Source organism: Elaeis guineensis, chromosome 13 (assembly GCF_000442705.2).
Source record: "Elaeis guineensis isolate ETL-2024a chromosome 13, EG11, whole genome shotgun sequence".
Classification (NCBI taxonomy): Eukaryota; Viridiplantae; Streptophyta; class Magnoliopsida; order Arecales; family Arecaceae; genus Elaeis; species Elaeis guineensis.
The window spans coordinates 16,330,727-16,356,513 of NC_026005.2; the positions used below are offsets into that span (position 1 = coordinate 16,330,727).

The 25,787-nt window shown below is 45.5% G+C and overlaps 1 protein-coding gene across 3 annotated transcripts; it reads right to left on the reverse strand.

The window, feature by feature from the left end:
- Positions 1 to 5,413: 5,413 nt before the first annotated feature.
- On the reverse strand, positions 5,414 to 14,446 carry LOC105056388 (RNA demethylase ALKBH10B). Of its 3 annotated transcripts, none has more exons than XM_010938565.4 (9): positions 14,081 to 14,446; positions 13,250 to 13,919; positions 12,676 to 12,795; positions 10,082 to 10,203; positions 9,837 to 9,954; positions 8,146 to 8,265; positions 7,937 to 8,049; positions 7,708 to 7,865; positions 5,414 to 6,480 (listed from the first exon to the last, which is right to left on the reverse strand). In XM_010938565.4, exons 2-9 carry the CDS (start codon positions 13,839 to 13,841, stop codon positions 5,697 to 5,699), a joined length of 2,127 nt encoding a protein of 708 aa, XP_010936867.1. In that variant the 5' UTR covers positions 13,842 to 13,919; positions 14,081 to 14,446; the 3' UTR covers positions 5,414 to 5,696. The 3 variants fall into 3 exon arrangements, with proteins under 3 accessions (XP_010936867.1, XP_010936866.1, XP_010936869.1); XM_010938564.3 differs by having other exon boundaries at positions 14,038 to 14,446; XM_010938567.4 differs by having other exon boundaries at positions 10,082 to 10,167; positions 14,038 to 14,445.
- Between the last annotated feature and the right edge of the window lie 11,341 nt (positions 14,447 to 25,787).

The following is a 25,787-nucleotide window of genomic DNA, read 5'->3' on the forward strand; positions in this document are numbered from 1 at the left end:
TGATCCTTTCTATGAAAAGCGTAAAATTATACGTCAAAAGAGTGCTCTTTACACACTACAATAAAATGGTTTAGTAGAAAAAAAGAAGAGGACTTTTGTTGATATGATAAATGCTATGTTGTTGAATGCACATTTACCATATAACTTGTAGGGTGAAGCTTTGTTGATTGCATGTCATATACTTAATAGAGTTCCTTCTAAAAGTATGAAAATATCATCTTACGAACTTTGGAATGGAAAAAAATCAAATTTAGATTATTTCAAAGTGTGGGGGTGTATTGCATTCTACAAAGTTCTTGATCCACAAAGATCAAAACTAGATCCAAAAGCCATCGCAAGTTTTGTGGGATATGCATAGCATTCTAAAATATATAGACTCTTAGACTTTGAATCAAATGTTATTGTAGAATTTGTTCATGTTGAATTTATTGAAAATAAGTTTGTGCATAAGCATTTTGATCAATCTATATATGAACAGAATCATAATTCTGCTGGCATAAAAATGAATAGTGATGTAAATTTGAATAAAAAAAAACTGACGATGCTCAAATTGAGGTAAGGAGTCAAAGAACCAGTAAGGAAAAGAATTTAGATTCTAATTTTATTTCTTCACAAGCAATTATCTTCCTAATTGAAGCGAGTAGAATCAAAATTTATAACAAAATATCCATTTTATTTAATATTAAAGATGATCCAAAAATTTTCAAGGAAGCTATGGCTTCAAGAGATGCAATTTTTTGGAAAGAGGCTATAAATGATGAAATGGATTCAATTATATCAAATAATATATGGGTTTAGTTCATCTATCTTGTGGATCAAAACTCATAGGATGTAAATGGATATTTAGATAAAAATATAAGACAAATGGTTCAGTGCAAACCTTTAAAGCAAGGTTGGTTGCCAAAGATTTTACTTAAAAGGAGGATATTGATTATTTTAATACATCTGCTCCTGTGGCAGGGATAACATTTATAAGAGTGCTATATTTTAGCATTAACATCAATTTATCAATTGCATGTGCACCAAATGGATGTTAAGACAGCTTTCTTAAATGGAGATCTTAGTGAAGAGATATATATGGAATAAGCAGAAGGTTTTGTTCTTCTTGAAAATGAAAAAAATTTACAAATTGATAAAATCTCTCTATGAATTAAAATAGGCTTCAAAACAGTGACACAAAAAATTTGATAGTACAATACTCTCTAATAAATTCATACACAATACTATAAATAGATGCATTTATTCTAAATTCACTAAAGACTATGGTGTAATCATATATCTTTACATTAATGATATGTTAATCTTTGGTATGAATATGCCTGAAGTTTCTAAAATCAAGAAGTATTTAACATCAATTTTTAAAATGAAAGATCTCAATAAGAGAGATACTATTTTGGGAATTAAAGTTAGAAAAGATGACAAAGAAATTCCGTTAAGTCGATCGCATTATATTGAGAAAATTTTTCAAAAATTTAATCACTTGGGATTGAAGGAGTTTAACACTCCTTATGATTCTAGTAAGAAGTTAACAGAAAATAGTAGAAGAGCTATTACACAACTTGAATATGCAAGTGTCATAGAAAGTTTAATATATGCAATACATTGTACTAGATTTGATATAGCATTTGTAGTTTGCAAACTTTCAAGATTTACAAGCAATCCAGGTAGCGATCACTAGAAAGCTATAACAAGAGTGCTCGGATATCTTAAAAGAATGAAGAATTAAGGAATCTATTATGGTGGTTCCTCTATAATATTAGAAGGATATTCTGATGCAAGTTGGATAACAAGTGTTAATGACAATAAATTTATTATAAGATGGATCTTTACGTTAGGTGGTGGTGTAGTTAGTTGGGCATCTAAGAAGCAGATAGTGATTATTCGTTCCATAATAGAATCTAAGTTTATAACATTAGCAGTTACCGAAAAAAAAGTGAAATGGTTAAGAAATATGCTTTTGGATATAGCGTTATGGCCACAACCGATGCAAGCCATTTTGATATATTGTGACAGTGAGACAACAATATCTATAGCTCACAATAAAATTTATAATAGAAAGTCTAGACATATAAGTCTATGACTTGCCTATGTTAGAGAATTAATGATAAGTGAAGTTTTAATAATTATTTATGCAAGGTCTTGCAAGAATTTGACTGATCCACTTACCAAAGTACTATCTAGAGATGCGATTGTATCAACGTCTAGTGAAATGGGGCTGAAACCTTTTAACTAAAGGGCACAAGTAATGGGAAGCCAACTTTAAGTTACTAAAAGTAACAATACAAGTTCAATGGATAATAACAAGTTACTATTGTGCTGTCTTGATTAAGTACTAAAAAAAATTAAAAAAATAAAACTTTATAGGCCTTATTCTGGGATGTATAATGCATATTGTTACAAGAATTTGCTTTTAATGGAGTTGTTAAATGTCTAGAGTAATAGGGATATAATGACAAATTCCACCTATATGAATATTGAGTGGTGTCGTTTCAAGCAAGAGTTTAGTGTTTGCTCTTGTAAATATTCATGAATCCAAGATTAGCACATGGCCATAAAAGCGCTAAAGCAAGTTACCAGAATCTTATGATGATTGGATAATATCATGTGTGTGGTATTTTAGGTTTTGGTACTAGGAGTTATGGTTCATTCCTTAGACACTAATAACTTCGTCAAAATTTTAAAATATCTATATTAATAAAAAGTTCAAATCTTTAAAGATATTGTTTGCCGTGCATGGTATCAGGGAACAATGTTACAAACTTGTGAGGGATTGTTGAGAAGTTTGTAACTTATGTAAGAGTCTATTATCCTACATTGGATAGCCAAAAAAGTTTTCAAAGGTATAAAAGGAGATTTCTTCTCTAATCCAGTCAAACAATTGTCCTTTTGTCATATGTGTGGCATATGGATATATAACTAAAAAATATATATTAATATTTAAATGACTTGGACTTAGGGCTTGGGATTAGAATTGAGCTTAAAAAAAATTCAGACCAATTTATTTTAGATGAAATTAATTATTTAATTAATTTTTGTGAACAGTTATTATGAGTTAACTGTCTATTTAAATAAATATGTATAGTCATTATAAATTAATCAATTATTTGAACAGATGCATTTCTTCAGTTTCAAAGAGACATAACTGTTGAAAAATAACTATTTAATTTTTATAAATAATATGAGTCTATGGCTTTCCAAAATTTAATCTTTCAACATATAGAGTTCTATAAGGTTTTATTGAATCCTGGAAGAGAATTTTCTGCAAACCCCTGGCAATATCTCTTTAAAAATTGTATTTTTGCAAGCCTTAAAGCCTACTGCACACTCTTAGTTTTCTAACATCCATTTGTACTGCACGAGCATGATGATTGAAATAGATGGATGCTATTCATTTCAGATCTTGGAAGGTCAATAACCATGAGAAGTTGCAAAGTTTTAGTGACATTGGAACCTTTATTGAATCACTGAATTCTGAATCTTATGTGGTTTCTTGCTTATACACTTTCTCATTGTTAGATATGTGATAGTATTGCATGTTTAGTTCTGATAATAACTAGGGTGTTATGTTGCCTTTTGTCTACCAATGACCAGAGGACCATGTTAGTTTGGTATAAATGTATCATCTATAAGATTTAGTTGTCTTAACATAACTACAAAAGTAATGAAAACGAGTCCTTTAGCAATAATGTCTGCTTAGAAGTTTTTGATATTGCAAATGTCTTCTGCTGTGTAGATTTCTTTGCCCCGTTGAGGCATTCCAAGTCAGGCTACAAGCTTGAGTTGAAACCCTAGTGTGGACCTTGATTGGGTTCATACATGGCTGCCAACCTAACTTCCACATGAGCAGTTAATTCTACTATTAATTTTCTTTATTCATCATGGGCATTAACAACTAAGATTTGTTCCAGCTGAATTTTTTATTTTGTGGGTTTTGTGGACAATCATCACCTGCACTCATAGGATCTTTGATGTAAAAAAGACAGCTTGGATTATTGCTTTTTTTTTTTTCTTTTTTTTTTGGTAAGATTATTGCTTTTCTTTGATAAGATAACCGGCTACTATTCCTCCAACAACTCATTCTTTTAATTTGGGCCTTTCTCTATATAGGGTTTACAGTTTATTTTGCCCAATTGGGTACAGATTTTATCTGCACTGAATCTAAAGTAGGTGGGAGTAATTGTAAAACCTGCTATGAGCCCGACCTGGATATATGTATAACCTTTTACAAATCTCCCACTCAGGGCACAACAACAACAACAACAACAACAACAAAAAAGAAGGAAAAAAAAGAAAAGAAAAGAAAAGAGTTATGCAAAAATATTGATTTTTATAGTTTTATCCAATAGTCTCATCTAATCCTATTCATTTTGTCCCACCCAACTCCGCAACAAGTATGAGACAAGTATGGTAATGGCCTATTCAACCTATATCTGACCGGTTGACATCCCTATTCTCAGCAACTAATACTTCGTTGATCAAGCAAAGTCAATTAGCAAGTTCATACAAAGAGAACAACAACAGATCTAATTACAGTGCTTAATACACCTTAACACGATCTTGCAAAAAGATTGAATTCCATGTGTCATAGCCCTAAATTAGTACACTCGTGCCTATTTCTATTAGAAAGCCCAATTAATCTAATAATAGTTTGGATGTTGCATGATGCTTGCCGACCAAATACCTCATGTTAGATATGATGGAGTTGACCACTCATAAGCCAACAAGGGTGCTACACGCACACGCACACGCACGCACGCACGCACGCACACCTGTTTGTATTTATGTGTATACATGTGTATATGTTTGTATAATAAACCAGGGAATTATGTGAGTCTGGGTCAATTTCAGGTCATATCCAAGTAGGATACCAAAAGTTTCGACGGATTTGATTTTTGATTCAACACCCAAGCCATTCATTGGTGGGTTTGGTTAATATCCAATTAGGGTACCAAGTTTGCAAGTAGAAGTGATAGTCCGAAAAGAATACACACACAAAAGAAAAACAATAACATTAACAGAGTGCTAGCATTATCATAGATTTGGTTATACTTTCCTCTTTTATTCTCTGGAAAAAACTGGTCATAAGGGTAAACTATTCATCTATCATAAAAGGAAAAGAAAAACGACAAGGATAAACCATTCAGGGTACACATTCTGACCCCACATTACCTTCACGGATTTTAACTGCAATGCCTCAATATCCAGAGGGTTCATTGATGGTGATTGGATGCAACACCTGCCCAGTTTCCAATTAAAAAGAAATGATAGCAACATAAATACTCAGACCCATGAACTTAGCACATTTACAATGCGCATGGGAGCGAGCACTCAGTTCACCAAGAGTTTGTATGAGCTGCGGAGGCAAAAAATTTGCCACTCTCCCTCCCTGAATGATTAAGCAAGCAACGCTGTCTGGAGATAATGTTTCTGTCATCACTTGTACGTAAAGTTTGTCAAATAAATAAGTTCGAGAACAATGACAGCAAAAATGAAATGGGAAAAAATAAGGAAAATTTTAGACCCTACAAAAATTGAAAACAGATTCAGTCCGAAATCTAAACTTACAAAGCGGTCCAGCAACCCCTCTGTTGCACTTTACACTTGCCCCGAGACTCCATGAGATTTCCTGACCATCCTTTCCTGCTATTACTTCAACAGAAAAGATCTTCATCTCCACTCTCAATGTCCTCTTTGATCTACATAGTAGTATTACCTGCTGGCCTGTTCACCACCTTCCTCTTGGCAGCAACATTCTGCTGGTCTTCCTTACCTACAACTGTCCTCCCACAAACATCAATACCACTATTGGAGTTCCCATTACAATCCAGTTTAGATCCTGTCTCATCTGCTCTATTCTTTGGTGAAGTCTTTGAAGAAGCATGGTTGATACAATTTGGCTTTTCCAACCCGTTGCTCTCGTTCTCAGGTAAGGCAGTAGTCTCTGGAGGAGAGCTAGTTCCAGTGGATCCTGGAGCCACATGTGGCTGCTGCGATGTTGGAGAATGGCCAGAACTAGGTGGGGGCAGGAACACTCCAGTGCCAGGAATCGGCAGTCGAGGTGCTGAGTGCCTTGCAGGTGCAGCTACTGTCCATGCAGCTGATGAGGGTGTCACTGGGACAGGTGCAGGATAAGGCACAGCCGCAGGGTTGACAGGGGAAGGTGCAATGAAGATTGGTGGGATTCCATTAGGTGGGGGCAGGTGTTGGGGACGGATAGGGGGTGCTGGCAGGACCCCAGTGGTAGGAACAACTCCATAATGCTTAGGGCCAGATGAATGACGGGCAACATTCTGTGGTCTAACTGAAGTTGATCCCTGAGGTGATGGAGGTAAAGTGGATGGAAAAAGGCACAAGTCTTCGGATGGAAAAGAATTTTTTGGTTGCGACTTCCCAAAAGTTAGAAAGATGCACTGCTTGCGTAGGGAGGGGATGGCATGCTTGGCCAGATCAGCACTTTTTCCTTCAATCACAAGAAGAGCCCTATAGCACAAAAAGAAGAGAGAGCACAGGTTACAAAATATTGGCAGAATCATTCACTAACTGAAGCAATTTAGATTGGACAGGATACACCATGAATTTCCTTGGTTCCAGCTATTTCTCCAAATGATTGTTTCCTTTTATACACTAATATATGCAGTAAGTTGTGATGCATTACAGATTGATAGATGTCAAAGATTGCCCTGATTGACTCTTCAACATATACAAATAGGAATTATCCAATAAAGTGCGTGCACTAGATGGTACTGCACATCCAGAAGAACAAAATATGAACTTAGGTAATGTACAACAGTGGCTGAATAATTTAAGTTATGAAATCAAATTATCATGAGAATTTTGTTGTCTGTTTAACTTATGACATGGCTTATAATCGCATTTGGATGATATTTAAGCATTTTTTGCGTGTGCTATTTTTATGCAACCAAACACATTTGATGATATGATCAGTCATGTTGGTGGTTTTCATGGAGTAACTCTTCCTTTATGAGTCCAATTTGACCAAAGCATAAACAACAAATGAGTTCTTGATGCGCTTAAAGATTAGATACATATAGGTCTGCATTTCATCATGAAGGTATTAGCAGTCCCATAATTATGTAGACTCCTCAAGATACACGCCCTCCTCTCCGCAGCCCCCCACCCCCCACCAAGAAAACCTCCTTTTTCTGGTTTAAGGCAGCTACTATCAACCAGCCCTAGGATATACATAACAACCAGAATCTGAACCCCAGATATCACAAAACTGTTCAGGAACAGAGGAAATAGACTCCCATCTCCTTGCAAGGCTAGTCATGGATCAGTCAACCTATCCACAACTTCTGAAGTCTACAAATTAGACCGACCAAAGAGTTCAATATTACACATAATGCCACCCATTAAGCAAAAAGATTAATAACATTTTCGATGTTTCTATCAAACTTTGCTATCCCGAAATCTCATGCTTGCAGGCTTGCAATTTCTGATGTATGAATTATCACTAAACAAGATGACTACACATTAAAAAGGGTCCAGACATTAAAAGATCCCTTAGGAAAAGCTGAATGGTCTAAGCATTTGTTCCAGTTTCATAAGAAATTAACTAGCTTAACAAAAGATGCGCATATCACAAGCACAAGCAGAAACATACAGCTTGCCACCCATAAGTTGATCAGAGAAAATGAAATGCCATAATCAATTAACAATAAAGTCTGATTGACACTATTAGCATACCCCATTGCAAGAGATAGCTTGAGAGGACCTCTATAATCTCCCACACGGTGATCTCCCCCAATTGCTCGGCCAAAGACAATGTCACATTCTGTCAAAAATAAGCTACAAACAGGCCTACCATACCAGGGTGGCCAGGTATAAGGATGTGAATGATCCCCCTACATACAAGAACAAAAATCAGGCTCACATATATGATACTAATCAGGCATCACCATCAGCAACCGCTTACCTCATTAAAGAAGTCAATAGTGCAAAAGTCAGGCTTGCTAGGAATAATCTGCAGCTGAACCAAGCGATCAAACACATCCTGCACTAAATTAGGAATCCCTTCGACCTTCCGCTCTGAAAGTTGAATTTTAGGTCCACATTAGAAAAAAAAGAGGGGAAAAAGGCAATATCAATGTACACTTTAGCTTAGAAGAAATAAGGGGAACTTGCCTTTACAGGTCCCAGCTGTATTTTCATCTTCTGGGGGTCCTTCAGTAATAGGAATGCCTAACTGAATCATTTCCCGTCCATGCCCCCTCGTTGGTCTTTTTGACATCACAATCGTCTGCCCTGCTTCACATCATTCCAAGATCATAAATAATGGCACAATATGGACATCGGATTCTACTCATAGCCATTTGAAACATCAGATCTGGTTGCCAGAACAAAGCGCAACTTTATACACAAAAAAGTGATACACACATACACACCTTTGATACCCAAGAAAGCATCGTTTCTGTGTCACATCAATGACTGGGAACTACTTTATGAAATATGAAACAAAAAAAGAGATGCACACGAAAGTGATGGGCCATTGCCAAGCAAAAGACCACATTATCACTTTGAAGCACACATAGTTCCATGATTATGCTTCCAATAATCATGAATCCTTATTGAATTTTCAAGTACAGAGCTTCAAGGGGTGCAGGTTTCATCTTACATTTGGGCCACTTACCATTCACTACCAAAATCTATGGCATTCATCTGCATAAGAGGAATGCTATAACATATACTAACCTTATCACTCAAAAACATTTCCATGATAAAAAAGCTTCATAAGACATCATGAAATCACTAATGAGACATATGGCATTAGATATGGATTTTTATCACTCCCTGCTAAAGAAACAAAGTTGAATTCATTGGATGCATGCACATGCACAGACATATATATACTAGTACACAAGCATATGCATTGCACATGGGAGCAAGAACAAGTTTAATTAGAATTAGCAGTGCCTATTTGGATTCTATGATAGGAAGATTGCGCAAAGGAGAAACATTAGGGAGGGAGGGGGGGGGATTGACTAGGATAGGAGAAAGAGAACAGTGATTAGTTTCGGATGAGAATTTTATTAATTAGAGCAAGCTGGAGCCTACAGCATTCAGTTATAGTCATGAAAGAATTTTACACAATTTTAGCATGCTTTTCAATTGATTTCAGTCATGCCAAAATAATGATAAACCTGAAGATTCCAACTCATGCTTTATAATATTAGTTTGGTGTCTGTTATATCATCTTTCTGCAACAAAGGAGACACAAACTGATTAATAAAAGGAATGAATTACAACATAAGCTTAAGAAACTTAGGTGAAGCTCAATTGGGAATTAATGATTCCCATATTTATTATCTATTTGATGGAAGAATTTTTGTTAGCACTAACCAGAAAAATTATTCAACAGGTTAAAAATAAAAATTATAATGTAGCAACTTCTTAGAAAAATATCTATCAACAGTTATACTACAGTTCAGCTCTTTTAAGGACAGAAACATAGAAGCTTTTCAAGACATTCCCAACTTAGGATCAAATATTATGCCTACATAAGTGCGTTTTTATTATGTTCAAAATGGAAACAAAGGGGCATGAAGAAGAGAATATTTCATTTTATAGTAACTCTGCTCCATAAAACAAATATGCTTTGCCTATTACTGAGATATGCAGCATTGGATGTCTTCATTGAAAAACTTATCAGTTTCCTTAAAATAAAAAAGAGTCATAGAAGCTTCATATGTCATCCAAAAGAAATAAGAAAATGTTTCTTCAGTCAGGACCTCATTGTATCAGCATGAATGCATGCAAAACTATGGTGCCCATCTCATCTTTTCAAGAGAGAATAAAATGGACAAAAGTGATCTTGCCTTGAAATTCTCCTCTGCGACCAGCAGCTCTCAATTCATTTGTCAATGAAATAAGTCTGGTGATTTCTGAGCTATCCAATATCTCATCATAGAGCTTAAGTCCTTCAACAACATTGACCTGCAAAATCATATTTATGCTTTAATAATTAGCATGCACCAGAAGGCTTAAAAAAGAAATTTTCCTTATTAAAGAAGCAGCTATTATGGAGAAGAGAAAGAACAATAATGGTAATATGAGAATATACCGTCTTTCCATCACTTATTTCATTAGCCAGAAAATCTTTGGGCATTGGAATTAATTTTTCTTTTCCAACTTGGTTTAAGCTAATATCTGCATCATGGCCAGGAATAGAATCATTGCTAGACCCTTTATAAGGAAAAAAAAGGAAAATAGAGAATGAGAGCTCAACTTTGGAATGGTTATTTAATTGAATAATAATAATAATGGTTATTTAATCGAATGATGATGACGATGGAAGTCACAAATTGTCTGTTTAGATCCAATTAAAAGTAAGGTTACAGTAGCCAAAACAGAAGATTAACAAGCATCTTGAAGAGCACAATTTGTTTTCATCCAATCATATCATAGAATGAAGAGTTAGAATGAAGAAGCTTAGGTCACTGTATATAGCAACTACAACATGAAAATGAACAGTAGAGATGGGCCCCTATATCAAATCCAACACTCCCTTTATCACACGTTCCCCATGTCAAGGGGTGGTTGATGCACTCAGAATTAGGTCCAAGTCCCCCATCCCCCATTCAAGTTTCCCTTGGATTCTGGATTCAACATGGGTGGCAATCTGATTCTTATCCAAGTTGAAAAGAAAGGTTTTACCATCATGGCTCGAAATGCAGTCCAACTCATTGTAACCAATCCACTTATTGATTAGATTTTTAGAGCAGCAATTAGCTAGATTAGAACAATACATGAATAAACTGGGAGTAGCTCAGTAATCAGATTATGGTCATACTTATTTAAAACTAGTTTGGGAGTTGTTAATAGCTTTATGATACTGCTACAGGACTCCCATTTTGTGCGCACAAAAAGTTCCCTTTTCCACATGACAAGAGAGTATTCATGTAATTCACAAAAATTGGTGCAATACACAAGCCACAGCAGTTGGTTGAATGATGAGCTGCTAGGCCAAATGGGTGGGCTTCATGAGCTTTTCCTTTTCAATGGAGCCTCCTAGCTTTTTTTCGTACTTTTGAGAACATCTATGGTAAGCTAATCTTAGTTTTCACTGTACCACAGCAATTTTTCTGGAAACTTGTAATGAAACTGCTCAGGAAAATAGTAAAGCTAGACAACCGTCCACAAAAGCCTTCTGACTTCTAACTAAAAATTATAATAGAAGGGATTTGTTTAGGCTACAATAGGTAATAGGTCTTAGAGGACTATCTATCATTTAAATGGGCATGATAAAACTTAAATATGTGAAATCAGTTGTATCCAAGGCTGTGTTTAAATGTTAACAGGGGAAGTAAAGGAAATGAAAATGTGAGAAGTACGCCTCATCTGTTGCCTGATAAAATTTAAACTTACAACTCAAATCAAAGTAACAAAAACAAATGATGTCCTTGTTTGGTTGTCTGCTTATCAATTAACAGGAATCATAAAATTGAAATATTCAGAATCAGCTCAGTCAAAGGACATTGTTGCCTTCTAGAAGAGCAGAAGGAAAAAGAAGGAAATGGTAAACTGTTTCAAGATTAAAAGATAACCGCGCTGAGATTCCTAAATTTGATAAACCATTCTGATGTCACTTCCTTCAATTCCCCAGCATTCAAACAGAGTTTGAAGGATCATATAAGAGTTCTCTCAGCCTAGAGTTCGGCTACAAAACCAACCCCACTTTGATTAGGAAGAAGTGGAAGGCATCAATGGTAAATAATGACAATGATCCTCTAGATTTAGGTTCCTTCAATATTCCTTCTTCATGGATTAATACTAAAGTTGATCAAAAAGCGAATGTAGCATATGCTATCCCTTGATGGCAATAAAGAGGTCGCAAAGCTGTTAAAAGATAGAATAAAATTATTCTAGGATACTTACTGAGAGAACCCCACTAGAAGGGAGAAAAAGAGAGATCAAGAGGGAATGGATGTTTGCATTGTTGAAGCAACCATTTCAAACAACGTGAAGAAAAGTCTCAATTTCAGTCTGTTCCATGTCCACTTATTACGAGCATTTGGCACATATTCCATGAGATCATCATCCTAAGCTACCTGAATTGTAAAATAACACTGCAAGTTGAGAGGTTATAATTTCAAATATGAATGGATAAACTGAGGGGTTTTGTGATAAGGTTTGACTTGTGGGACACTAAGTTTAAGTTCGTCGAAACAAGAAGAAAAACTTAGATGCTTCACACTAGAAAATATTTAAGTACCACCAAATATAAGTAATTAAAAGATAGAGTCATCTATCTATTGACAATTTTGAAGAAAGGACTGATGTGTCAAGAGAATGAGTAGCTCGATGCACTTGTTACTCGTCACAAACTGATTGCAACTCATGTCATAGAGGATTGTGTTCATTATAATTAGACCATCAGAGATCAACCTTTTTTCCCAGCAAACTTTAAAGAGCTGCAATTTCCATGCAATGCAAAACTACAGCACCTGAAATGTAAGTGTCATGAAAAACATAATTTTATTCATTGCAGGAAGAAGCAAAGAACATTATATGATGATGGAACTGCTAGACCTCAACACGCTGTATTAATTTGAAATTTGACTGCACATTAAGCATATTAAACCTGATCCTGTATATCGTGGTCCATTTTCTGTTGTCTCGAAGATCTTTCAAACCTGTGAATTATGAAATACATACCTGTGAAGTTAGTGCTAACATCCGTAAGAGTAGGCTCCAAATTATTGGACTCAGTTCCAACCAGATTTTCTCCCTCCCTCAGGCTGCAATTGTTCTTCGAGGTTGAAACATCACCAACCCCTGGATGTATCCGATGCATAAAGACAGTAAATTAGAAACTATAATAATCATTGTGTTGCAATATTTATTCAAAATTCATTCCTTTCGAATGGGAGAAATTTAATCAAATACATCCAGCTTATAACTTACTTCTCTAGAGAGGAAAGATATCTAACATTACTATGACAGTACTACATTTTACAAGAGTTAGATCATGCATTGGCAACTTAATAATTTTCAAAAACAGGGAGTATTCAAAATCATATTGAAAACATAGATTATGAAGCCCCATAAATAACAGGTCAGAAATGCTATGCATATTATCTGTTATTTGAAGACATGCATCGATAAAAACACATAAAAAGTCATGTATGAATCATTTACCATTTTACCTCAAACTAATGAAAAAAAATGCTCATGATAACCACCAGAATGATAAGAACATGACAATATAGGAAAAGCTACAAATGCTTACCATGCTTCTGCACTGCGTCTGATGAGTCCTTCGTTTCTGACACCTGGGCTTTGCCCTTTGGCATCGAATCTTCTCCTTTCTTCAAATTATCTTCCACCTTCTCTGCCTTGGCCACATCCCCCCCAACTGAAACTGAAACAGGGGAGCTATGGTTCTCCCGAACACCCTCAAAACGATGCGCCTGCCGGTACCCAAACCCCAGCTTCCTCATGTCCTTGTCCTTCGGCCCATCAAAGTGCCTCTTCTGCTGCCTCCTCCAAGCCACCTGCTGCAAGGCAAACATGACCTCAGCCACCGGGAAGTACTGCTGGAAGTGGAGGACGGGCTGCCATAGACTGCGCCGCTGGTGAATGCACCCGACCACATGATCATACTCCCCAGGCTCGCCGGTGGCCCGGAGGTGCTGAATCAAAAGGTCAATAATGGAATTCGCCGCTGCAAACTCTCCTCTCAGCCATGAAATGAACCCATCCCTCTCATCAAGAAACCACTGCCGCTGCACCTCACCACCGCCGCCAACTCGTCCTCCACCACCACCACCCGAAAACTGCATCTGCTCTGGGACCACCGCATTCCCTGATGGAACCGCCATGGCCAGCAACCCCAATGCACTCTAATTCACAATTCCATACCTCCAGATCCAACCCGAGAATAAATCCACTCAAAAACCCTACAAAAACACCAAAAGAATCAACAAATCCCAGTAAGTACTCCTACTAATAAAAACCCGGATCAAGTAGATTATGGATAGAAATCACAAGCAATGCAGGTAAAATTCAGATCTTTACCACCGATCCAAGCGCGATCGAGGCAATAATTACGAATAAATACCGAATCGAGCGAATAAATCTGGGATCAAGATTGGAGTGGAGTCAAACGATCGGAGAATGGATTGCACAAGAGTCCAGTTTGATCACAGCTAAGAGAAAGGTCTCTTTCTACGCGGAGAAAATGGATTCGGGTATCTCTGGAGCTGAATTCCACGAGATCTAGACCGACCTCGGAGGAGAGGAAAGAACAGAGGATCGAAACAGGAAGGCGGAGCGGCGAGGATCTAGGGTTTTGAGGAGGAAGAGATGGTTTGTGGAGTACGCATTCGCTGCTCCCCGTTCTCTCCCTACTGCCCATAAGAGAGAGAGAGATGGGGGAGAGAGAAGTCGGATCCCGGAGAGAAGATTCGTCGGCTCGGTGTGCATCGCAATCCGGATGCCCGTACAGATGTTATATGCGGTAACGGGCCTATCATCTCGGCCGTCCGTTTATGCCGTAGGATACTGGTGTCACCTTTTCACAAATTGACACCCACATGTTAACGGGCATGATTAGGCTTCCGCACAGAATCTGTGTGCGAGCCAACGATTGTCGGTTGGGTGTGGGGATCGGGAAGTAGTTATAGACCTCGCCGCCGCGATATTCGTTTCGGCTTCGAGAGTGCGCGTCACCCTACTCGTTTCCCGTTTCTTAGGGAGCCCGTTACGAGGCTTCGTGGCTCCTTTTGGCGAAGCAGGCAACGTTGCGGTCGGCGTTTTGGCGCTTGGGGACGCGGAGCGCGGACGCGGAAACGGAGCCGGCGATCATTTGGAGCGCACGGCGAGGTTTTGGGGCCGAGTCAGCCGAGAAATGGAATGGTATTAGGCTGCGATTGGGATGGTTGTAAATTCTATTTCTATTTTTTAAAAGTTAAAATATATATTTTATTTTTTTATTAATGAGAGTGTAGAACTTAAAAATATAGGGTTGGGGACGCGATTGGAAATGAGAAAGAGCTTGATGTCACATGGTAAGGCAAATTGAAGAAGCAATAGTGAAAAACGGAGCAGAAAGAGGGGTGTTGGGGGATACCGATCGTTCCCGCTCACGACGGCTCATGGTCGGACATATCCGACCGACCGACCGACCGATCGACCGACCGACCAGACGCCATCACCGGTCGATTAACGGCCCTTTACCGACTGAGGATATGTCGGTCGGGCAGACCTTTCCCACTCTCCCGACCGTCAGAACTGGGGAGTCCGATGGCCGACTTCGCAACGTGCCCGGCTGATTATCAGAGGGGTCCGAATCTTCGCCCGACGCCACACAAATGACCACCGACCTAGGGACGGTCGACTCCTCCGATCGCCGTACAGCTGCCAGAGACTGTCAGCCCTGACAGCGACATGCGGCACTGCCACCTAGGGCATTGTCAACCCTAGTGATTTGACAGCCCCACGGCGACGTGACACTTTCACGGCGACTCTGACGGTCTACAGTGAGTTGACAATTCCTCAATTGTCCGCGCCATTAATGACGGCGCCATACCACACTCCACTATATATATATCGGGGAAGGCAACAGTGCAGGGGCCTTCGAAGCAACAGGCTTGCTCCCTCTAACTCTCTCTTTCTCTCTCTCGATTGAGCTCTCTGTCTTCATTTCACTGTTGCCCAGTCACCTCTCTAACTTGACCGTCGGAGGATCCCCGCCGGAGCCACCACCGGTCTGTGTGGACTTTTTTTTTTGCAGGCGCTCGTTTCCGACAACCAGGCGACGAGGGGATTGGCCGCAACAGATTGGCGCGCCAGGAAGGGGAAGCCAGGCCTAGTAGATACTAATGACAAAGACAAGAGCCCAACGATCGAGGGTCACTGGGTCGGCGAGGCGCTCTTTCCGTCGGGAAGAGGCCTCTCCGTCACCCTCCGCGGCGGATCCCAACTCTCCGCAACCCGCGGTGACCACGGAGGTGCAGATCGCTGCAATCGTACGGTAGATGACTGTACTGACGGACGCGGTCAAGAGCCTCCAGCAACAACCGACGGCACGTCCGATGCCCTCCAGGAGCAGCCGCCGACGCCCGCGTCGATCTCAGTTGTCTCCGTGCGAGCGCCCGCCGCAGCGCTCCCATGGAGAGGAGGAGGGGCGGCCACGGCGCGATGCCCGTCAGTCCCAGCAGCTCTCTCCTTCCCTGCTGGAACGAGTGAGGAAGGAGAAGCGACCGCGGACGCCGTCCGCCTCCTTCTCGGAATCCTCCGGAGACTCCACTCCTGGGGTCTCCCAGCACTGACGGACGGACGACTACGAACACAGGTTCGAGAAAATTGACCGTCGGCTTGCGCAGTTGCAGGTGGACGGGCAGAAGTCTTCGAACGACGTCGACTTTCAGACCGCCCAACCTCTCTCCCGACTCATTCTCGATGAACCGATTTCCGGTCGGTTCAAGATGCCGCACGTGGAGCCCTACGACGGCTCCACCGACCCAATCGACCACCTGGAGAGCTATAAAGCTCTCATGACGATTCAGGGGGCAACCGACGCTCTCTTTTGCATCGGCTTCCCCGCCACACTCTGCAAGGCTGCCAGGGCCTGGTACTCCGGTCTTCGATCGGGGAGTATCCACTCCTTCAGGCAGCTCGAGCACTCTTTCGTGGCTTACTTCAGTACCAGTCGGAAGCCGCCGCGAATGTCGGACAGCCTTTTCTCCCTCAAACAGGGAGAAAACGAGACGCTCCGACACTTCGTGGCGCGATTCAATACGGCCACGCTTGAGGTTCGGGATCTCAACGAAGACATGGCTATCTCAGCCATGAAACGGGGGCTGAGGGCGTCCCGATTCACCTACTCCCTAGACAAGACCCTCCCCCGTACATATGCCGAATTGCTGGAGCGCGCGTACAAGTATATGCGCACAGACGAAGGGGCCTCCGACCGACGCTCAACCGAGTTCAAGGGTCCGAAGGAAAAACGAAGGAAGGGTCGGAACCCCGCTGAGCCCAGCAGGCCCCCGACCGATGGTCGGGTCTCGACACCACAATAGAACCAAAAGTCGCCCCGACGGCAGACTCCAAGGCCAACACGCCCCAGGTATGATTCCTACACTCCTCTCTCTGCCCCCGTGCGTAGATTTTGATGGAGATCGAGGGGAAAGAATACCTGCGACGGCCTCCGCCTCTGAAGGCAAAAGGTCTCGACCGACGGAAGTACTGCCGATTCCACCGGGGCCACGGCCACAACACCGAGCAATGCATCCAGCTTAAGGATGAGATCGAAGCTCTCATCCGCCGAGGGTATCTCGATAAATTCCGGAGGAACCCGCCGACCCAACCTGTGGCCGACCGACGATCCCAGCCGACTGAGGAAGCAACCACCAATCAGCCGACGGCCGGGGTCATCAATATGATTTCCAAACGACTTGGCCCGGAGACGTCTGCTAAGGGGGAGCCCACGAAGAAGCCGCGCCCGGACGACGCGATTACTTTTATAGAAGAAGACGTTCGGGGCATCCAAACTCTCCACGACGACGCTGTTGTTGTTTCGGCTACAATAGCAAACTATGATGTAAAAAAATTTTTTGTAGATAATGAAAGTTCGACAAATATTTTGTTTTACTCGACCTTCTTCCGGATGCAACTATCAACCGACCAACTTAAGAGGGTCTCTATGCCCTTGATCGGCTTTGCCGGGGACGCGGTCACGACGGAAGGAGAAATTACCCTGCCTGTGACGGCCGGCACCGAACCTCGACAAAGCACGATCCATCTAACTTTTGCGGTTGTCCAAGTGCCTTCGGCCTACAACGCCATACTCGGAAGACCCGGACTAAATGCCCTCAAGGCGATTGTCTCGACGTACCATCTCTTGGTCCGATTTCTGACTAGAAACGGAGTCGGAGAGATGCGCGGAGACCAACAGCTCGCTCGCCGATGCTTCCAGATCTTCGCTCAGAACGACGAGTTGAGGGGCTCCCTGACAATCGACAAACTAGACCAACGGGAGGAGGAAGAATGGGGCTCGCCGGCCGAACGACTTGTGTCAATCCCGATCGCAGGAGACCCCGACTGGAAGGTATGGGTCGGGTCTCAACTGCCCGACCCCGAATGACGACGATTGACGAAACTGCTGACGGCCAATGCCGACATATTTGCTTGGTCGGCAGCAGATATGTCGGGCATCCCCCCGGAGACAATAACCCACCGACTCAACTTCGACCAGACAATGAGGCCGGTGAGGCAGAAGAAAAGGTCCTTCGCTCCCGAAAGACAGAGGGCCATCGACGAGGAAGTGGACAAGCTGCTCGAGGCGGGCTTCATCAGAGAAGCCACGTATCCCGATTGGCTCGCCAATGTTGTCATGGTTAAGAAAGCCAACGGGAAGTGGAGGATTTGCATCGACTATACCGACCTGAATCGGGCCTGTCCAAAAGATAGTTTTCCACTTCCAAAGATCGATCAGCTGGTGGATGCGACGTCCGATTTTTGACTGCTCAGCTTCATGGATGCCTTTGCCGGGTACAACCAGATCCGGATGGCGCCTGAAGACGAGGAGCACACTGCCTTCGTGACCCCCAAGGGCCTCTACTGTTATCGAGTGATGCCCTTCGGGCTGAAGAACGCCGGCGCCACCTACCAACGACTTGTCAATAAGGTCTTTAAAGACCAGATCGGACGCAACATGGAGGTATATGTGGACGACATGCTGGTGTAAAGTGCGCAGATTCCAGATCACGTTCAGGACCTCGAAGAGGCCTTCCGCACTCTACGTCAACATCGAATGAAGCTGAATCCGACTAAGTGCGCTTTCGGGGTAACCTCGGAGAAGTTCCTCGGATTCCTCATTTTTCAGAGAGGGATCGAGGCCAACCCTAAGAAAATAAAGGCGATCATCAACATGCGTCATCCGAACACCAAGAGGAAGGTCCAGTAGCTAAACGAAAAACTCGTCGCTCTCAGCCGGTTCATTTCTCGATCAGCTGAGAGGTGCCTCCCATTTTTCAAAATTTTGTGGTAGGCGAAGGGTTTTTCTTGGTCGGATGAGTGCCAACGATCCTTCGAAGATCTGAAGAAGTACTTGGCTTCCCCGTCGCTGCTCGTGAAATCGCAGGTCGGGGAGACCTTGTATCTCTATTTGGCCACCTCCTCTGAGGCGGTCAGTTCGGTGCTCGTCCGAGAAAATGAGAGCCGAACCCATCAGCCCATCTATTATACCAGCAAAGTGCTTCGCGACGCTGAAGTCCGATATTCGGAGACGAAAAAGATGATTTTTCGCCCTGACCATCTCCGCGCAACGACTCCGCCCATACTTCCAAGCTCATGCCATAGTGGTTCTCACCAACCAGCCCCTGAAGGCGATCTTGTGCCGACCGGACACATCGGGATGACTGGTGAAGTGGGCGATGAAGCTCAGCGAGTTCGACATACAGTACCGACCGCGGCCTGCCTTGAAGGCTCAGGTCCTGGCCGACTTCATCGCCGAGTGCCCGACCACCGACCAAGGGTCGGGAGCTGCGGACCCAGGAGGAGATGCGATCCCCGAGCTAGACCCGATCTCCACCTGGGTACTGCACATCGACGGAGCTTCAAACGCTCAGGGTAGCGGGGCTGGGTTCCTGCTCACCAACTCGGATGGGGTGGTCACCGAGTACGCCCTCCGATTCGACTTCAAAGCCTCCAATAACCAAGCCGAGTACGAAGCGCTCCTCGCCGGCTTGAGGATGGCGAGTGAGCTGGGCGTCGACAGCCTCCGGGCGTTCTTCGATTCTCAGCTGATCGTGGGGCAGGTCAAAGGTGAATTCGAGGCGCGAGATCCGACCATGGCCAAATATCTCCAGAAAGTGAGGGACCTTGTAGCGTGCCTCAGGTATTTTGAAATTTCCCACATCCCTAGGTCGGAGAACGCCCGTGCCGACGCACTCTCCAGACTGGCGACTTCGGCTTTCGACTCTTTGGGTCGGACGTTCGTGGAGAACCTCGAGCGGCCGAGTGTCGATCGGGTCGAAGAAATACTGCAGCTGGCAGCTGAACCAAGCTGGATGGATCCGATTGTTCGGTTCCTGACTGACGAAATCAGTCCTGAAGATCCCACGGAGGCCAAGCGGCTCTGATGGTCGGCTTCCCAATATGTGCTCATGGATGGCCGACTCTACAAAAGGTCATTCTCCCTTCCCTTGCTTAGGTGCTTGGGACCGACCGACGCAGACTATGCTCTCCGAGAAGTGCACGAAGGGATCTGCGGAAATCACTTGGGGGGCAAGTCTCTAACCTACAAAGTCCTGCGACAAGGTTACTACTGGCCCACCATGAGGAAGGACGCGGCTGAGTTGGTCCGGAGGTGCGAACCTTGCCAGAAGTACGCTAACATGCAACACCGACCGGCCAGCCAAATCGCTCCCATTGTCGCTCCATGGCCTTTCGCCCAGTGGGGGGTCGACATTCTCGATCCTTTCCCTCCAGCAATGGGTCAAAGAAAATTTATAGTTGTCTCCATCGACTACTTCATCAAGTGGGTGGAGGCCGAACCTCTGGCGCAGATTACCGAACGGAAGATGGAGGATTTTGTCCAAAAATCCATCATCTTCAGGTTCGGGTTGCCGCATACTATCGTCACCGACAATGGGCGGCAATTCGACAACCAAGACTTCAGAGATTTCTGCGCAAGGTTTCACATCACGCACCGACTGACTTCGGTCGGGCACCCACAGTCCAATGGCGAAGTCGAGGTGACCAACCGGACCATACTACACGGGCTCAAAACCCGACTAAACGAAGCCAAAGGACTCTGGGTCGACGAGCTGGGCTCCGTTCTGTGGGCTTACCGAACGACCCCCCGCGTACCGACCGGGGAGTCGCCTTTCGGTTTGGCCTATGAGACGGAGGCGATGATCCCACTCGAGATTAGGCTGCCATCTACCAGGGTCGAGCGGTATCAAGAGCCGGACAACTCCGATTGTCGGAGGGCTGACTTAGACCTCCTCCCCGAACTGTGAAACGAGGCTCAACTTTGCATGGCTTCATACCGACAGAAGGTGGCCCGGTATTACAACGCCAAAGTCAGACCAAAGCTCTTCAGGCCTGGTGACTTGGTCCTGAGAAGGGCGGAGGTTTCGAAGCCCCTGGACCAAGGGAAGCTGGCTCCGAACTGGGAAGGGCCCTACGCGGTCGCAGACACCTATGGACCGAGGGCCTACCGACTGGAGACTCTGGAAGGGAAACCTATTCCCCGAACATGAAACGCCGACAACCTGAAGTTGTATCACCCATGAACTTTGTGCTTGTTCATTCAGAATGCAAATCCAGTTTGAAATTTCAGAGTTTCAACTCTTCGACTGACGATCGGCGGGTCCTGACGTCCCGACCCAGACTTGATATCCGTCGGGAACCGACGACCCCATCGCCGGTGACACGTCGGACTCTTACAAGGACCGATATATCTATATTAACGGGAGTTGACACTCCTTCTACGATCAAACTTTCGGGCCAGACTATCGGCTAACTTACCGATTGAGTCCCGACCAAAGAAAGGCGAAATGCCTACGCGACCGCCGTCGCGACTCACCGACCGAGCTACGGTCGGTCGAAGGGTATTCGGCTTGCCACCGTTTATCACACGATGCGACCTCAGTCGCATTCATGATTCACCGACCGATATACTACCGGCCGAAAGATATTCGGTTTACCATCGTATATCATGAGGCGTAGTATGGATACCCGACACGAGGGTATCGGGATCCGACTTATCGGCGTTCCGCCGACTAAATGCGTCGGACGACGTCCGATTGAATGCATCAGAGGAGACCTGACTACCGAACCTTTATCCGACGGTCGGTCGGCTTCCGACTCAACGAACGCGCCCGACACACGACTGGGGAAGGACCCCCGACTTTCGACCTCGACCATTGAAGGTCGAGCCAAAGTCGGGACATGTCCTACCTTCATGACGGCATGAGTCGCTGAACAACCTAACCGACCTACATGGGTTGGCGACTTATGTGTTTGGATGCATTCTACAACACAAGGAAAAAGGTTTAAACCTATAACTGTGACTTCATTAAAGATCAAAGGAAGCTTACAAAATCAGGCCGAAGCCCGGTTACAAGTGTGTTCTAAAAAGAAAAAATAAAAAGGATAAAAGACGACGAAGCCGCGGTCATCCTTCCGAGTCAATCTCCTCGACCGACGGAAGATCGGGGATGACCGGCGTATCCACCACGATCGGCGCTGGGTCGACGGCCGAAGCAGGATCGTCGGTCAGCGGGGGGCTGATAGTCGGCGTCGGGACACGAGTTGCAGCCGTCTCTCCTTCGGCCACTTGTTCCTGGACGGCCTCTCCCGCCACGGCGATGCCTCCCGATGACAAGTCGGCCATCTCTTCAGTGACTTGGTCTTCGGCCCCCGGCGGGACGATACCGTTGAGATCCAGCTCCGGGTACAGGGCTTGGACCGCATCCCGACCGTCCTCGTACCCCACCCGATACGACGTGAAGCCGGACTCCAACATTTCCTCCCGGTACTGGTCGGTGGCGCGGAAGTCGTCCACCGCCCGACTTGCCGACTCCTTCGCCGACCTTGCTTCCTCTTCCGCCCGGCCGAGAGAGTCCCTTGCTCACTCTGCCTCTGCCTTCGATATGTCGGCGTCGGCCTGGGCGATTGACAGATCCTCCTCAGCTTTGGCGAGCTTCTCCAGGCTGACCCGGAGCTGCTCGCGCTCGCCCTCGAGTTCGGCGGCGACGCCGTCACGCTCGCACCGTAGATGGTGCACGGTCCGACCCTTGCGTTTGGCTTCTTTCCGGGCCGACTTTAGCTCGGACCCGAGATGAGAAACCTCGTCCACCAACTTTGCCTCCCGATCGGTCGACTGCTTCAGGTGGTCGACCAGCATTGCCCGGTCGGCTTCGGCCATCGCCGCCCTTTCTTTTCAAGCTGCCCAGACGTTCCCGAACCTCCGGTACCCAGCTTCAAGTTCCGACATGGTGTAGATCAGCTGCCGACGTGAACGTTTCGTCTGGAAAGCAAAATAATGAAAGTATTAAGGAAAGAGGAGGCGAAGCGGAACTTACCTCGACCATGGTCGGGTAGAACAAAGATAACATCTCGGTCACTTGCCGAGACCTTAGCGCCTCCACGTCGGCTGGGAGGAGGATCCCCTAGCACAGCCTCCTGGCCAGGTTGTGGTCGGCCAGCGCCGACGCCCCTTCGGAGAACTGTGCGCTGGGCGGCACAGTGCGACTCCGGGACCTCGTGTCGTCCACGGGGTCCATCGGGGCTTTCCCCCGATCGGCCACCCCGACCGGCGGAACCGACAAAGAGGGGATGCTCGAGTTTGACGCGGCACCCCCCGTTGCGGCTGCAGATGCCGTCGGTTGATGTTCGGGTTTCCGAACATCATCCGGCGCCACACCTGCCGGCGAAACCGCCGATGTCCCTTCTACCGCTTCCTCCACCGGCCTCTCCTCCGGCTGCACTGTCGGAGCCGCGAGTGCTATCATCGGCTCCGACTGGTCGGTCGCCGATGCCTCGACGGTCGGCGCCGCTGGGGTGGGCTTCTTCGGCGGACGCGAAGGTCCTGCCCCTGATGCCGGCCTCTTCCTCGCTGCGTACTGCCGGATCTCGACGTCGGTCGGCCGCATCCTCAGAGGTGTCCCTGCGATACCGACAGAAATATTAATCTAAGAACCGGAATAAAGATCGGATGGAAAGAGAATCGAGGGATCGGGCGATACCTAGTCGGGAGACCAAGCTCAGGCCAGCGTCATAGAGAGCTTGTTCGGTAACAAGCTCGCTCTGCTTCGGGACCGATATGTCCTTGAGTCGGTGGAAGTCCTCCCGGTCGTCCGCCTCCACCCGACTGTTCTCGTTTGCTTCGGTTCGGGGCACGCCCCAGCGAGAAGGGAAGCCCCAGGGAGAAGAAGATGAGACGAAGAAAAACTGGTTCTTCCACCCGTGGATGGACGATGGAAGACCAGTGATGATGGAAAGACCCTTCCGGGGGTTGAAGAGCCACCACCCTCGGGCCTTAGGGTGAGGTCGGAGCACAAAAAATGTCCGGAAGAGCGAGATGCGAGGGTTGGTCGGCAGAAGCTGACACAACAAAGCGAAGCTGATTATTAGTCGGACGGAGTTCGGCGCCAGTTGCGCCGGACAAAGTCCGTAATAATCCAGCAGATTTCGGACGAACTCCGAAATCGGAAGCCGAAGACCCGCGCGGAGATCTTCGACGTACAGCGCCAATTGGCCCGGTGGAGGGTTGTTAACCCGACCGCCGACCCCTGAGGCGGAGAGTTGAAACTGCTCCAGGATGCGATACTGATCCCGAAGCCGATCAACATTCGGCCCCGAAAGCGAGGAAACCTCAACTTCCGGAGTCGACCTAGGGTCATCGGTCGGATTTTCCGATCGAGCCCCCCGAGATGGATTTCCGGCCATCGCACCAGAACCGAAGGAAAGGTGAGGCCGAAAAGGAAGAAGAAGAAGAAAAAGAAGGAGAAGAAGAAGAAGAAGGAGAAGAAGAAGAAGAAGAAGGAGAAGAGGAAGAAGAAAGAAGGGAAGGATCACGAACCACCAGGAGACCGGAAGGGGAGGCTACTGCCGGCGACGACGGAGGAACCACTCGGACAGAGTCTCTGCAGCAAATTATCCAGGGTGGGGCTTCGAGCGCAGGCGGTCCTATATATATAGGGCCGTTCGACGGTCGAGATGACCCCGCACCGACCGAGATCCCCCGGATGGGCGACACGTGGCGGCATCCGGGCCCTCCATTTAACCCGATGGACCGGCGCGCCCATCCCAGGAAAACCGCACCGTCCTCATTTAATACGAAGGACACCAGCCCCAACCACCTCCGACACGTGGCAAGAGGACCGCAGTTCTGAATTTAATCGCCCGTGACGATTCGCGTTCCCGATGGGACGCCTGACAACGCCCCGCGCTCCCAGAATCGGCGCTGGGCGACGATTAGCGTTCCCCAAAAGACATCGGACACCCGATCGCCTGACACCAAATCGTCCGGCACTCGACCGCCCGACGTAACATCTGACGCCGACAAGATGGGGTGCCTGACACCGACGTAACGTCTGATGTCAGCGAATCGCACGGCATTCATGAGACACCTGACATCGTATCGACTCGCGGTACGGTCGGGTTGTGGCATACGATGAATCCACTCCTTTTCGCCCAGCGTTGCTGCCCAAACGGAGGCATCGGCCAGCGCACCATCCGACTCAGGAGTGGAGGGGGGCAACTGTTGGGGGATACCGACCGTTCCTGCTCACGATGGCTCATGGTCGGACATACCCGACCGACCGACCGACCGATCGGACGCCATCACCGGCCGATTAACGACCCTTTACCGACTGAGGATATGTCGGTCGGGCAGACCTTTCCCACTCTCCCGACCGTCAGAACCGGAGAGTTCGATGGCCGACTCTTGCAACGTGCCCGACTGATTATCAGAGGGGCCCGAATCTTCGCCCGACGCCACACAAATGGCCACCGACCTAGGGACGGTCGACTCCTCCGATCGCCGTACAGCTGCTAGAGACTGTCAGCCCTGACAGCGACATGCGGCACTGCCACCTAGGGCATTATCAATCCTAGTGATTTGACAGCCCCACGACGACGTGACACTTTCACGGTGACTCTGACGGTCTACAGTGAGTTGACAATTCCTCAATTGTCCGCGCCATTAATGACGGCGCCATACCACACTCCACTATATATATATCGGGGAAGGCAACAGTGCAGGGGCCTTCGAAGCAACAAGCTTGCTCCCTCTAACTCTCTCTTTCTCT

What these genes read in the sequence shown, in the direction of transcription:
- LOC105056388 (XM_010938565.4), bottom strand. Translation starts at nt 13,841, where the DNA reads ATGGCGGTTCCATCAGGGAATGCGGTGGTCCCAGAGCAGATGCAGTTT. An exon ending in AGACGCAGTGCAGAAGCATG is followed by an intron (nt 12,796 to 13,249) that starts GTAAGCATTTGT and finishes GGATACATCCAG; the next exon opens with GGGTTGGTGATGTTTCAACC. An exon ending in CTATTGACTTCTTTAATGAG is followed by an intron (nt 7,866 to 7,936) that starts GTAAGCGGTTGC and finishes TCTTGTATGTAG; the next exon opens with GGGGATCATTCACATCCTTA.